The sequence below is a fragment of the Ostrinia furnacalis genome, unplaced genomic scaffold (assembly GCF_004193835.3).
Source record: "Ostrinia furnacalis isolate ACB-3 unplaced genomic scaffold, ASM419383v2 OfSCF0389, whole genome shotgun sequence".
NCBI lineage: Eukaryota > Metazoa > Arthropoda > Insecta > Lepidoptera > Crambidae > Ostrinia > Ostrinia furnacalis.
In genome coordinates, this window is record NW_021130628.1 from 1,538,904 (window position 1) to 1,554,505 (window position 15,602).

Consider the following 15,602-nt stretch of genomic DNA (forward strand, 5'->3'; position numbering starts at 1 on the left):
GTTAAAATGTGAGATCCCATAAAAATAAATTGATATATCTAAAAATACGTGTTTAATTTGTAGTAATTAATGAAAACTGCTTGTGTACGTAATATTCCCTAGCTAGACATTGCGAGAATCACGAAGCAAAGCCAAAGCGATACGAAATTAAATCTGCACTCTGCAGTAGTTATTCTAAGTCAGACCAGTCAGACTTCGAAAGACATCGAGCTAAAGAAAGTTAAATAATAAATAATATATAAATAAATAAAATAATAAATCATAAAGTATACAGGGTGTTAGGTAAATGGGTATATGAGCCGACACTAGTCCATGTTAACATGGTCATATAAATGGTATGGTGAAGTCAGAAAATCGATATCTTCATTTTAATTATTTTAATTTTCATACAAATCGGATTTTATTAAATTTATTTTGTATCACAATTAAAAAAAAAAGTGATGATATCAAATTTCTGACTTCACCATACCACTTATATGACCATGTTAACATGGGCTAGTGTCGGCTCATATACCCATTTACCTAACACCCTGTATAACAATAATAATAATGGGTCTTTTAGTGAGATGAGTGAACAAAATATAGTAGGCAAAGAAGTTGAAAAACACCCTATGCTATGATCTAAATATGATCTCGTGGTGAACAACTCAGTATAGCTGTTTTGCTTTAAGTGATACTTAAGTTTCAACTATATTATTAATTAAAAATGTTTTACATAGGTAAACTTAAAACTTAAAGGAAGGAGGCCTATGCGGTCAGCAAAAGTTATTAAAGTTTCTGTTTTTTTTTGGCAAAATCACAATCATTCAAGGCGAATGATTATGTAAAAAAAATTACAGACCACACTGACATGAAGCTTCATGCACACTGACAGATGGAATTCGGTAGTCTATAATGTTGCTAGTGTAGTGAAGTTTTCCCACATTACTGCATTTTTTAAAGTTTTAACAAAAAGGTTTTAACTTTTTTTTGAACTCAATTAGGTATAATAAATAACATAAGGATAAAAAAGTTGGTCTTTTTAGATTTTTGTAAATTTAATAATGGGATGGGAGTTGTGCACATGTGGTTAAAGCACAGGTTAAAGAAAGATCCATTTGCAAAACCTAATGCACAATATGCACCCACAGTCAATACGGAAAAGTGGAACAACAATCATTATCATGAATTCATGAATCATAAGTAGGTAGACGCACGCTTAGGCTCTCACCTGTAAAAAAAACCTTTGTTTTTATTTATTTATTTACAAGTCCCATTTGAAAAAAAAATCAAGTCTTATTATTGTTAAACTGCCCCTGTTCCGTGTTTCTTTTCCTGTCGTATTATAGGTACTTAAATAAATAAATAAATATCCTTGGACATTAAATTTTACACTGCGCTTCTAGTCCCAAACTAAGCAAAGCTTATACTATGGGTACTAGACAACGGATATAAACATACTTAAATACTTTTTTTTTGTAAATACATACATATTATACATAGAAAACAGCATTATACTTATTTTAATATAATGATTTAATTAAGAAAAAAAAGTGGGGTAAGTAAATGATTTCAAAAAGCAGTTTTAAGTGACACATCTGGCAATACCAATATTTTGCGCTGCTGATAATTTGCGAATTGCGATCATCGCGTGAAATAATTTTGAAATATCAAATGAATTTTCGTGCGTGTTTGTGCATTGTACGTTTGTTATTAGTTTAGATTTATCGAAAAATAATATTGTTGTGTAACTACCAAGTTAAATTGTGCGATTATGTGTTGCCGGACCATGACATGAGTGAACAAGAATTGTTTTAAAATTGTTTGAAAAAGTTCACGTCCACGATGGTGTTTGAGTCTATTGTGGTGGATGTGCTGAATAGGTTTCTGGGGGACTATGTGGAGAACTTGAACCGGTCTCAGCTGAAACTTGGCATATGGGGAGGTAAGGGTTTGGTTCCTTGCATGATGTCATACCCACTCAACCACATTGTTAGTGGTTATTTACGTCCACAATCATTGTTTTGCAGGCGACGTCGTGTTGGAAAACTTGATATTGAAACAAAATGCCCTGGAAGAGCTCAATATTCCAGTGCAAACAGTCTATGGACATTTAGGTGAGTGCTTGCAATGTTTTCATTTATAGATATAATAATTTATTTCCTAATTCATACTCTCTCAATACTCCTCTTAAAAAACTTAGCTAGGGCTGTGTTTTTCAGAGAAAACATAGCCCTAGCTAAGTTAACATATTTATATTGTTATTAGATTTTTTGTAAAAGTTAGCAATCTGATTAAAAAATTGTGACAGACTCATGTTGTTGTCAGCTATACTAATGCATGTCCTTGACGCTAACATACTATCTATACAATTGTTTTGCAGTTATCAGTAAGTTTTTAATGCAACACCATATTTTTTAGATTTGGTGTTTTTGTTCGAATGTCTTTGTTCTATTTGCAAATATTTGTTTAACAAATTATTGTGAAAATTAGGGCAATCCGTTTACATAAAAATTTTACATTTTATCGCCCTGTGAATATTATTCCACCCATATTTCTTTTAGGACAGTAAATAGGTCAATGTGATCTAAAGGCTGTGCTTATCTTGTTCCTCAGAAAAACTCACTCTGTTATGTTTGGTATTAGTTTATTTAAGTATTTATTAGGTATACATATACTACTGACAGTTGACAATCGAGTTTAAATTAATTAATTAGTCAGTAATAAATTGTCATTGACAGGCCGGTCACCAATCAATGGTGGTAACAGATTTGAAAGTGATTGGGACTTGGGATTATGATTAAATCTAATAAATAAAACGGATACTACAGTTTACACATACATATCCATTAAAAAAGTATGGTCTAGGATCTAGACTCTAGATCTATGTATGTGCACAATACAAACATTAATACAAACAAACACAGTCATCTGTATTGGCTTTGCTGTCTTATAATATTTATTATGCATATATTTACATAAGATAAAGTATAAACTTAAACATCTTAAATGAATACTTATCCTTTTTTTGCTACTCATGACTCAGATAATTATGCAACCATAAGTTATTGTTAAAAACCTATCTTGATTGTGCAGCCAGACATAGTCTCGAGTTTATCAGTATTATAACCTGTTTTCCTGTATCAGTCTGTCAGTCAGTCAAAAAATGATTTCATTAGCACACTTTTGTAACTGTCTGCCACAAGGTTATCACTCCACTTATAAGTATAGACAGAAGTATGTAATTGGTATATAATAAAGTTCAGGTCAGATGACATCATGCCCTCAAATCAGTGGCGCTGAATTCTGACAGCCAGTGAATTCCTCTGAATGTGAAGGTCACAGTCTGACCTCAGATTTATGTTAATGCTCCAATAAAAAAGATCTAAATAAAGATGTGACTCTTATCACTAGATTAAAAATGCAAAATAAAGAAGATTTTTTATAGTTGCGCGATGAGTCTTAGCGCCGCGCCGCCACAGTTTAAAGCATTGGTTCCCAAAGTGGGGGGCGCGCCCCTCAAGGGGGGCGCAAAGACCTTTAAAGGGGGGCGCGGGCCATCTGTAAGAAAGCTGCTGAGAGAATGCATTCCAGACTCCTCGATACGACCAATAAATAATCTTGACTGGAGGAGGGGGGGCGCGGAATTGTTTAAATATGGTCTAAGGCGATTATCACACTGCGCCGCGCTCCGTCGCGGTACGCGGGTCGACAGATTTAATCATTGTATACAAGTACCTCAGTTTGTATAGAAAACACGCGCGGCACAACACACTGACAACGTGTCTGCGCGCGGGATTTTTTATATCAAATCACGCGGACCGCGGCGGGGCGTGGTGCAGTGTGATAATCGTCTGAAGGGGGCGCGTCCCAAATAACTTTGGGAACCAATGGTTTAGAGGATTTGTCTTCATGCGTGCGGTGGCGATTAAGAATAAGGGCCGCTTTCCACTAAAGCGGAGACGAGTCATGGGTTTCTAACACTTCATGCCTAGACCCTAAGCAATCAATAGAAATCCTTTATTACAATTCACATTTCATACGTGCTCCGCTTCGCCTCCGCTTTAGTGGAAATAACTCAGCTACTTATGTCTCTCGCCTCCGTACGTGAAGACGACCCGAGATGTTGGAAAACAACCTTAGTTTAATGTTAAACTAGACATTTATCAACCCAGATTAAAAATGTTATTAACGCCATGCGCTATTTTGAAAACAAGGCAGGTTATCGTAATTTTTCCTATTTTTAGGATGACACTTTTATCTTTATTATGCTTATCCTTAGCCGATGTAAACAATATCTATGTACCTAGTTGTTTGTTTCGCGATGATATTTCGCGATATCTAATCTTTTGATTGCTGGTAGGCAATGTCTGGCGATGTGTTCTATATTTTAAAAAGCGATTAAGAACGAATAGAGGTGATAAGAAAATTTGCACAATCGTATCTACGTTATTATGCTATTCCCTTCCCTTAGCAGAGAAAGTTTGCTTGTGATAAACCACTGGCTATTTAAAGTTATCAGTAGTTACGCAATTTTATAATTAATTAGTATATCACACATTCACAATACGTTATAGACATGTAATGGCTTTACTAAACAATTACAGGCTTATTGAGTCATGCGGGAAGCCGATCGAAGACTAACTTTTATGACCTAGGCACGGCCGCTACGCTGTTGGCATACCAAAATTAGGAGTGTTTGCTTCACTACCCTGCTTATCAACAGCGTTTTCAATTAACGATTGACCTGGGGGCCGTCCATAAATTACGTCATCGATTTTTTCAGATTTTAGACCCCCCCCCCCCTACAATCATCCTATCGTCATTTCTTAATGACCCCCCCCCCTTCTCCCAAAATTGACGTCATTACCAGTTTGACAAAATTTGTGCGGCTTGAGGGGTTTTATCAAAATAACGTCTCTTCACAGCAGAAAACAATCGCTGGTGCACGTTTTGTAAGTCAATAACCATTAACCATTGCGGATCGACTATAGTAATAAATAGCAGTGAAAATAGTTTGCTGATTTTGTTTAACGAATTTGCGTTAAACGCGTGATGACAAAATCTGCGCGGATAAACGTGTTGCATCGTTCACGTTCGTACTCAGATTGACAGCGAGCGCAGGCCGCAGGTCCGCAGCGGTGGCGGTGCGCGCCTAGGGTTGCCAGGCGTCCGGCTTTAGCCGGACATGTTTGGCTTTTTAGGGTCTTGTCCGGCCTGTCCGGCTTTTGTTAGGCTTTTTATTTGGTTGCCGCACCAGGCGAAAGTCGAGCCACAGAATCATATGAAGCGCACGCATCAGGATGTTGGTTAGCAACCGATGATGATAGTACTCACTCATGAGCCCCCCCCNACTTACGGATAAAACATGATCCCATGCACTTTCTTCGTAATTCCAGTAGCATTCTTACATGTTGGAACGGCACAAGACGGCATAATTTAATTATAAAGTGTCAATCTGACGGATATGTAAACAATGCGCGCGCCGGCCATTGACTAATTGCTCTAAAGTCAAATTAGTGCGATTTGGAGTAATTTATATGAATACACATTTACGCCCGTTGACGGTTTCTGGTTTGTTCCGTATTCTGAGAGAAAAGGAGAAGCCACTATAGCCGAACGGTGAAGGGGTCGGACTGGCTGACTCGTGATCTGGGGAACGCGGGTTCGAATCCCGCTGCCGCTCGACTATAATTATTGTGGTGACCTCACTAGTTCGTGTCACAAGCATATTTAGCTTAGTACGAGGGGCTATTAGTAAGTTGTGCAAAAACAAATTACTAATAATCTTTAAAAAAAAATAAGCTTTTAACACCGGGTTTAGAAGATGCGGCTAACCGACTTGGTTTTCATTTATCGGTCGCCAGATGTATATGAATGTAAAGAAAAACAGAATGTTAAATCGTGCTGTTGTATTTGCACACGCAAATGAACCAAAGTAAAAAGAAAGAAACTTTCGTAAACTTTCCCAATTTGGAGCTTTGATGAAATAGAGCTATTTCCATTTTTTTATGAATGACAAGGCAGGTATTTGACCGCAGTCATTTTGCTGTGATAAAAAAAATCTTACTAAATTAACATTTCAATCTCCTATTTTTTTAGATGATAACAAACTTGATGAAACCTTCGTCGAGAAGTTAGTGACACAAATTATTAAAAATGTGCAACTCAAGATTACTGACATACACATACGCTATGAGGATAGCATAACAAACCCGAAGGCGCCTTTCTCCTTTGGGATAACGTTGCACAATCTGTCCGTCCATACAACCGATGAAAATTGGAAGCAAACGATCATACAAGAAGCTGTTACTAAGATCTTCAAGGTATAGTATTTTTTTTTTAATAATACTGGTTTAAAATTATCATCGGAAGCTCCTTTATTATCCTTTTAGCGTGACTTTAGACAATTAACTTTTCTTACCAGCTAATTTTAGCTTGAGTTTATCATGACATAAATAACCTACGTCAACTAATGAACCATCGAAATAATCTCACGTAAAAAAGTACCTTATAATAATATTATGACATTGACTATGTTTTTTTCAGGTATTGAATTTGGAAGGGCTCGCCATATACTGGAATCCCGCAACGGAATTATATTCAAGATCAACCCCACAAGATATCAAGACTCGTCTCGAGACGGAGATAGCTACGAAGACATCACAACCTTCTTTCTATAAATATGGTAACATATTATTTAGATTCAATAAGTTCACTTGCTGTATTTGGTACTAAAAATTTTGCCTAATTGGATTGTTTTTTTTTCAGCATTGGGCCCAATAAATGCCACTGCAAAATTACAACTAAATCCGAAACCTGAGGGCGATACTCCAAAGTTTAGCATACCCAAAGTTATTTTAAGTTTACACATGGAACAGCTGTCAGTCAGCTTGACCAAAAGTCAATACCAAGATATGATGCTACTAGCTGACTCTATGGACAGAATGAGCAAAGGCGTGCCATACAGGTATGCTAATTGAGTTCAAACATCGCATCTTAATTGACCATTTTAACGTGGTCTTTGTATAGTGTCTGCAGTTATTAATAGAAGGACCAGAGTATGCTGGTTATTATGCAGAGTAGTGTCTGATGCGTTGAGTTAATTTGGGTCAGAGGTGTTTGATAAATACGATTGATTCATGCGTTAAGAATCTACATTGTTGTATGCATTAGGTAACACACGATTACGTATTGTCTCCTCTTTCGATAATCTTTTTATTCATATTCTTATTGAGAGGAAATGTCGCCAATCTTTTACCTTGGACGCCGGCCAGGAAAGGCTAACGAACTCTTGTTACATTTGCTGAAAGGCTAATGCAGTGGAAATAAATGTTTTGCGCTAAAGGCTTCTTGATTTGTTTCCCTGTAATTCTCAGCTGCCTCGTTTACTTTAAGAAATTATTTCGTTTCCACACAGAATCTGTATGGGCCAAATAGCAATGTCAAAAATGTTTTATTCAGCTTCAAGTTAGCTGTAGGAAAATTTAATGTCTAAATTGATACATGATCCAATGTGTTCTTTAAGATAATAGGAATTAGGATGAAGCCAAACTATCGTAATTTGAGTCACGTTATTTACACTGTATTGGATTCCATGCAAAAGTGCGGTTTAAGCCACGGAGGATTATTTGGCTTAGCATTGGATATATTAGGAACTTATAAAATAACATACGTAATGATTGATCGAGTTAATGTCAAAATTTTCCATCGCGAGGGGTGTATTAAATGAGTAAACCAACTAGGGTGGCACTAGCCAGCATAGATTTTATGAAGTGCCATGTTAGCCGTCTGACATAAATGTTTCTGTGTCTGGTTCATTTCATTTCATATCTGGTTGATTTCAGCCTCTCAAACAAAAAACAATCACAAAAAAACCATTGTGTGATTGTTCTTTGTTTTTCTTTCGTTATCAATAACACTAATATTATTCCCCCAGAAAATACCGTCCAGACCTGAAGAGCTACAAAGGCCACTACAAGGAATGGTGGAAGTTCGCTTACACCTGCATCTTGGAAGAAGAAGTCCGCCGTCGTAGACGCAATTGGGACTGGACCCACATGCTATCCCATAGGAACCTTTGCAAGAGCTATGCTACTGCGTACCAAACGAAATTGAGCAGCAAAGGGAAGGTGGCTGCGGACCAACAGATAGTCCTGGATAAGGCTGAGAAGACCCTGGATTTGTTGAACTTGGTCGTCATTCGGCAGAGGATAGAGATGGAGGTTTGTAAAAAGATTTGAAGTTTTATAGATACTTTTATCCTGATACTTAGTCTGATAAAATTGATTTGAAATGGTTTTAATAGTTACTAAACTACGGATGTAAAATACAGTTGAAAAAATGCATAAGTGAACTCAGACCATAGTCTAAATTTTTAAGTGAGTAGGTAGTCTGTCTGTATCTGGCTAATCTGTATTTGTTAGTTTCTTTTTTATCCTACAAATATGTACTTACTGTGTGGACTTTTTCGTTAGGTGGAAAGGTTAGGAAAATTGGAAGAGGAGGCGAAGAAATCTCGAGGTTGGTTCAGTGGATGGTGGGGAGGCGGGTCCAAGGAGGAGGAGCTTGAAGAAGGCACTGCCATAAGTAAGTGACATGATTAATCTGTATGCGGCTCATGATTATTGTTTAAACTCCTTGCATTCATAGACTAAAGAAAATTGCATTTATAACAGGAATCACGAACAAAATACTATGTAATTTAGTGTGTCGTCCATTACCAGTCACTAGTAACTTTGAACAAGTTTTAATTTGCCTTTTAACATGCAACGTTTAACGTTGACTGATTCTATTTCAACTGTATTACAGTGAAGCAGTTCGAGAAAGCGATGACGTCAGAAGAGAAAGAAAAGCTCTTCCGTGCCATAGACTACCAAGAGAACTCGGCGCCGCTCCATCTACCCACGGAATATGTGGCTCTTGAGACACATTTCCGCCTCGACCGATTACAAGTGGCTGTCAATGACGTCGCCGAAGTTCTGAAGGCGTGTGTAGACAATGTCGTGGTGGATATGAAGCAGCGGCCCAGTGCTAATGCCTTGAGGTAAGTTGATTTTGAATTTGAACCTTAGGATAGGGAAATAAGATTCAGAATAAGAATAAGTGTGCTGCTTACACCTACCCACGGAATATGTGGCTCTGGCGACACATTTCCGCCTCGACCGATTACAAGTGGCTGTCAATGACGTCGCCGAAGTTCTGAAGGCGTGTGTAGACAATGTCGTGGTGGATATGAAGCAGCGGCCCAGTGCTAATGCCTTGAGGTAAGTTAATTTTGAATTTGAACCTTAGGATAGCGAAATAAGATTCAGAATAAGAATAAGTGTGCTGCTTACACGTACCCACGGAATATGTGGCTCTGGAGACACATTTCCGCCTCGACCGATTACAAGTGGCGGTCAATGACATCTCCGAAGTTTTGAAGGCGTGTGTAGACAATGTCGTAGTGGATATGAAACAGCGGCCCAGTGCTAACGCCTTGAGGTAAGTTGATTTTGAATTTGAACCTTAGGATAGCGAAATAAGATTCAGAATAAGAATACGTGTGCTGCTTACCCACGGAATACGTGGCTCTTGAGACACATTTCCGCCTCGACCGATTACAAGTGGCTGTCAATGACGTCGCCGAAGTTCTGAAGGCGTGTGTAGAAAATGTCGTGGTGGATATGAAACAGCGGCCCAGTGCTAACGCCTTGAGGTAAGAGTTGATTTTGAATTTGAACCTTAGGATAGGGAAATAAGATCCAGAATAAGAATAAGTGTGCTGCTTACACCTACCCACGGAGTATGTGGCTCTTGAGACACATTTCCGCCTCGACCGATTACAAGTGGCGGTCAATGACACCGCCGAAGTTCTGAAGGCGTGTGTAGACAATGTCGTGGTGGATATGAAACAGCGGCCCAGTGCTAATGCCTTGAGGTAAGAGTTGATTTTGAACTTTAGGATAGGGAAATAAGAATCAAAAGTAAGGTACATTTGCGGACGGAGTACCTATGTGACTGGAGACACATTTCTGCCTTGATTAATTTGGAAGGTTCATTCAAAAATTGTCCAATATCCTATAGGATTTTCTTAAGACTCTTCCACGTAAAAAATACACTCGAAGTAAAAGTGAATATAATATATTTCCTCTTATTTACGTATAGGGTTTCGTTGTTATACGTGTTAGTTTTCTACTTTTACACTATATGAATAAATTTTATTTTCAAGGATGGACGTTTACACTATATGCATATATTTTCAAGGGTGGACGTTCAAATGCAAGCCTTCACTGTGACGGGTGTGCAGCAGGGTGACTTCGAGCCTCAGTTGGTGGTCTCCAAAGAGGTCACTAAAGACGTTAACCTACTTAACGTCATCTTCGAGAAAAATCCTCTAGGTGAGTAGAGGAAAGGAAGGGATAAGTATAGGTATTTGGCATTTTCCAGCAACGTTAATAGTGTCAATAGAAACGATCCGCGATAACCGAGATCTTAGTTTTTTTTTTCAAAACCTTTACTATTGCAGTTTTCAATTCAAAACTGCCGTTTTCTTACATCTTTGTTGCTTTCTTTTTATCGAGGATCGTCAGTCTGACTCAATTTTCGTTCTATATTCAAAGTTTTTTTTCACAGATGGCGCTTGCGACCAAAGAGTCAAAGTGTCTGCGCGCCCACTGCAAATAGTGTACGACGCTCAAACTGTCATAGAGATCGTTAACGTATTCAAGCCTCCCAGCGAATCCACAGCTTTGACTACGTAAGTTGTATTTAGATTTTACTACATATTGTTATGGCTTGATGATCCAAAATTGCTTGCATACCATTTCAATGGTATATGTTGCAATTTTTTATGGATGCAAGATTTTTTACACAAAAGCATAATTATCGTTTCAAAATGGCACCCATTGCAACTATATTAAGTGTCAATATCCTAGTTTGATGTCCCAGCTGTTGTATCTTACTCCAATGTATTATTTTCCTATACCTAACAAAAAAAAAAATACATTTAGCAGCGATGGTCAGCTCATAATTCTGACACCGTAGTAGGGTGTTCACAGCCCAAACAAAAGGATCAGAATTTTGAGAATCATTTGTCAAATTATACACCACTAAATTTTAATCACCGAAAAAAAAAATTCTGGTTAATGAGTTATTGATACTGATCCCATTTGTGCAAAAAAAAAGAGTAAAATACAGTGACTTAAAATATCCTCCTAAAATTGGTAATTTATTGACACACGCGTCGCTAGCACTATTTACGTACGATAATGTAACACTTATTAGAATTCCAAAAGGGTCTAAGTTAGCTAAGTATGTAATAATAACACTGGAAGCGTGATCGAGGCGTGAGCGAGACAGACAGATCGATGCAACGTGCGAGCGCGTACGACTACTCTAGCGAGCAGCGGAGTGACCCAGCTGTGACGCGTAAAATACGGACTAAAGAAAATTTAATAAAAAAAACAACTTTATGAAAAACATTTATTTTTCTTTTGCTTTAAATTTTTCACACGTTTCTACATAACCTGTTAAAATTTTTTCGGTGATAAAAATTTAGTGGTGTATTAATCTTGCAGGTTGCAAGCAGCTGCCGGCAACAAACTGACAGAGATGAAAGAGAAGTCTGCGCTAGGCATGCAGTATGCTGTGCATCACCACACGTTCATAGACTTGGACGTCGATATCGCAGCCTCGTACATTATTGTGCCGCAAACGGGAAAGTATAAAGGGTATGTATGTCTACATCTATTATTAATTACAGACTTGAACTTAACTACATAGATCAGATTCATAAATAAAATTTCTCAATTAAGTTTTCAAAATCCGGCTCGAAGGACCACCGACAAAAAACAACGTATAATTAAAAAATAAAACTATTTTTTTACAGAATGAAATTCACACAAGCGCTGTGCGAAATAAATTACATTTCGCGCCGTTTATTGGCATTAAATTGTACTATAAATTAATATTTTATGGCAAAATAGGACGCAGAAGCTTAGGCAATATTCGATATGAATGTTGGTTTCGATACTTTATCATTAGACGGCTATAGTATTTAAACCTTTTATGATTGTTCTTTATGCAGTGACGAGGCGTGTGTAGTGGTGAAGCTCGGTGCTATAAGCGTGAAATCGGAGCCGCGAGCTCTTATTCATTACAAACTTGAACTCTACTACATAGATCAGATTCGTAAATAAAATTTCTCAACTAAGTTTTAAAAATCCGGCTCGAAGGACCACCGACAATAAAACCAACGTATTGACATTAAATTGTACCATAAATTAATATTTTATGGCAAAATAGTTAGGACGCAGAAGTAAGCTCTACACTTGTTACAATTTTTTCAATATTCGATATGAATGTTGGTCTCGATACTTTATCATTAGACGGCTATAGCACAAAATATAACAGAAGGTAAACTCGTGTATGTACCTCGCTTTGCATACCTCTCTCGCTCGCACGCTCGGCCGTCGCGCTAGGGTTGTCTTGTCATGTGTTGCGTTTATTTCGATAAGATAGAAAAATGTTACTCTTAATACTATGCAAGAAAGACAATAACAAATATCCACGTATACTTATTTATATTTAGTACGTTATTATAGTAATAGTTTGCAAACAAATACACGAGAAGGAAGTAGTATTTAGTTGAGTGACACTATTATCCAACTAATATTATAAATGCGAAAGTTTGGATGTCTGGATGTTTGTTGCTCTTTCACGCAAAAATTACTGAACGGATTTTGATGNAGTGATTCTTAAGGAAGGTTTATATGTATAATACATGTAAGTAACACGGGCGAAGCCGGGGCGGGCAGGTAGTATTATATGTAATATTATTGTTAGAGTATTTTATCTGTAGTTATTACTGTATTTGTGTACATCTATGTTGCATTGTATGTTTATTATGAGTTATTTTAGTATTGTACGCGCCTTAGCCGCCTCTCACATTTGCAGTCTCACTTACTAGGTGTGCTGGAAGAAATTTCTTTTTAGAAATAATCTTTTTGAACTATAAATAAATAAATAAGAATGACGTCATTTTCCAAACCCCCCCCCCCTATCTATCATTTACCGTCATCCGCAGACCAACCCCCCCCCCCTAATTTAGAATGACGTAATATATGGACGGCCCCCTGCGAAATTAGCCTACTTATAATATGACTCATATTACGTGTCTTCGCATTATGAAATTAAAGTTCAATATCGTTCATCAGGCAACTTATCGCGATTTATCATTTTTTAGCACCTCTGTCTAGCAACAATAACAAAAAACTAATAATATCAGCTCTACATCATAGTAATCATTTAAACTTTACACATCATAGCATTTTTTTAAACTGTTATAGCATATTAAATATTTATTGTAACTGCGCACTTTGATTCACATTTTCTATTAACAGGAACATAAAATTTTATAATAATGGATTTGAATATAAAATATTTAGTGAATACGATAAGAGAACAAAGGATAAATCTGCATTATATTTATTTATAGTACATTAAACTTTTCATTTTCCTTATCAGGCAAACTAGTACTTAAAATACCATGGAAGAATCTTTATGGGGCGTCGGTGGAGGCGACAGTGGACCGGTTGTTTCTGATCGTCAACCCTACGGCTGAGATCAAGTATGACCCTGAGAAGGAAGAAAAGATGGCGCTGGCCTCCAAGCAAGCTGAGCTTGCTAGGGTCGAGGAGGCAAAGAAGATGGAGGCTACAAAAGGTAAAGAGAAAGAGAGAGAATTAAGGCGATTAGAGTCCTCAATCCGCGTCAAATGGGCATTTTGTAAAGTCTACTCCTCTTTTACTGCAGGACAGAAATAGTTGAAAAAAATATATGTTATACAACAGTTCAAGGACTACATTTGTGACGTTTGAATTTTCGCTACGTCTCTTTGTTTTGGATTAAAAAAATAAATACGGGACATCGATTTTTTACTTAAATTCCCTAATCCTCCAAAACGGCTATGTTAATTTAAAAGATTTTTGCACGAATAGATTNTATAATACGACTTTTTCTGTTCACTCATTTTCGTCAATTTCGCAAAACAAAATAATATCACAGGCGGTTGACCGGCGCGTGACTCAAGCGAACCACAGCGAACGTGTGGCGAACGTCTGTCGCGCCACGTCGCGCTCGCATTCGTCCAAGACAGTCTTGCTAGAGCGGTGTTCTATGTGTGCGTGGCTCGAGCGCGTTTAGTATGGAGTTTGTCTTCTGTTATATTTTGTGGCTATAGTATTTACCCCGAACCTTTTATGATTATTCTTTATGCAGTGACGAGGCGTGCGTAGTGGTCAAGCTCGGTGCTATAAGCGTGAAGTCGGAACCGCGAGCTCAGGAGTTGGACGTGAGGAAGCTTTACAAGGAAGGACTGGCTGATGAGGACATCCTGAAGGCCATCACGCACCACAGCTATGACAAGATGGCGCTGGAACTCACGGAAATGCAGGTAAGGAAAAAGAGGTTGTCTATGGTTTTCGTGTGCGAATGACCGCAAGCGTCTGTATCGAAAAATAGTATGAGCAGCGTATGCGTTTCGGGCAACCCCGTTTTGTTAGAGGCAGATATTTCTGAAAAAAAAAAACACCAGTGTTTATGATGCAGTGTTTTTATGATATTTTTCTCCCGCAAACTACCAAGCTACCACAAAAAACAGCAAGCGAGAGAAACTGGCAAATATTGTTTACTTAATTTTTAAAAATGATATTTTTGCATTTGTAATAGGTATAACGCGCCTTATAAGATACCAGTCTCATACACATTTTTTTTTTCAGATTGTAATAGCAACCTCGAAAGAAGACTGGCAGTCGGCCATAGTGTCAAACGAAGCCACGCCTCTCCACTTGCTGCAACCTACCAACTTAGTGATACAAATCCACAAGTGCCTCATCACAGACGACCCTCGTCTACCTAAGATTAAAGTGAGGGGTGAATTGCAGAAGATCGCTATTAGTGCTTCGGAAGACAGGTGAGTTAGTTAATAATACTACGTACAGAAGTTTTACTTCGCAAAGGTATTTAAAAAAAAAATGCTCAATGTCATTAACAATATGGTGTAATTTAGCCTGTCTCAAGAGTCAAGCACCATTTTGTTGACAAACGTCAGTGATCGGCACTGCGCCGGATCTATAGGGCTGACTTCGGTAAAATGATGTGACGTGAGGTGCCAAACTGCGGAAAATGGCGGAGGAAATACATGATTTAGCATGAATTATCATGAATAATATTAACTACTTATTTACCTCTTAGTGTCTTGAGGCAACTTAAAAAAGTACATTCTGTGTTTTTATTATTATTTATCATACACAAGAATACGCGTGCGTGAGTCAATGTTCGCTCGTATGTGAGGCCTTGTCGAATAGTATCCTGTAGGTGGGCCATCGTGCGTGTTTTGTTTTCGATGTAAACTCGCGGAGATGAACAGGCCTGGTTATAGTCTAAAGCCCGGTCTGTGAGCACGTAGAATTTTGCCCAATGACTCCAAGCTACCCATCCTTATCGCTCGCGCGTAATTATATTGCTGTCGCGTCTGTGCGACGGGCGACTGCAGTAAGTGTGCGAGCGCGACAGCAACATAATTACGCGCGAGCGATAAGGATGGGTAGCTTGGGGTCATTGGACAAAATTCTACGTGC

General features: G+C 37.9%; 1 protein-coding gene across 1 annotated transcript in view; it reads left to right on the plus strand.

Annotated features, from left to right (window-relative positions):
* Nucleotides 1-1,579: 1,579 nt before the first annotated feature.
* Vps13 (vacuolar protein sorting 13C) overlaps nucleotides 1,580-15,602 on the plus strand; it is a 51,072-nt gene continuing 37,049 nt past the window's right edge. The window contains exons 1-15 of the mRNA XM_028317551.1: nucleotides 1,580-1,924; nucleotides 2,010-2,096; nucleotides 6,082-6,305; nucleotides 6,529-6,667; nucleotides 6,751-6,949; nucleotides 7,919-8,204; nucleotides 8,457-8,568; nucleotides 8,791-9,025; nucleotides 9,279-9,319; nucleotides 9,520-9,679; nucleotides 10,228-10,361; nucleotides 10,597-10,720; nucleotides 11,541-11,693; nucleotides 14,242-14,416; nucleotides 14,742-14,935. Coding sequence (XP_028173352.1) covers nucleotides 1,825-1,924; nucleotides 2,010-2,096; nucleotides 6,082-6,305; nucleotides 6,529-6,667; nucleotides 6,751-6,949; nucleotides 7,919-8,204; nucleotides 8,457-8,568; nucleotides 8,791-9,025; nucleotides 9,279-9,319; nucleotides 9,520-9,679; nucleotides 10,228-10,361; nucleotides 10,597-10,720; nucleotides 11,541-11,693; nucleotides 14,242-14,416; nucleotides 14,742-14,935 — 2,363 coding nt within the window. The 5' untranslated portion in view covers nucleotides 1,580-1,824. The remainder of the gene's footprint in view (nucleotides 1,925-2,009; nucleotides 2,097-6,081; nucleotides 6,306-6,528; nucleotides 6,668-6,750; nucleotides 6,950-7,918; nucleotides 8,205-8,456; nucleotides 8,569-8,790; nucleotides 9,026-9,278; nucleotides 9,320-9,519; nucleotides 9,680-10,227; nucleotides 10,362-10,596; nucleotides 10,721-11,540; nucleotides 11,694-14,241; nucleotides 14,417-14,741; nucleotides 14,936-15,602) is intronic.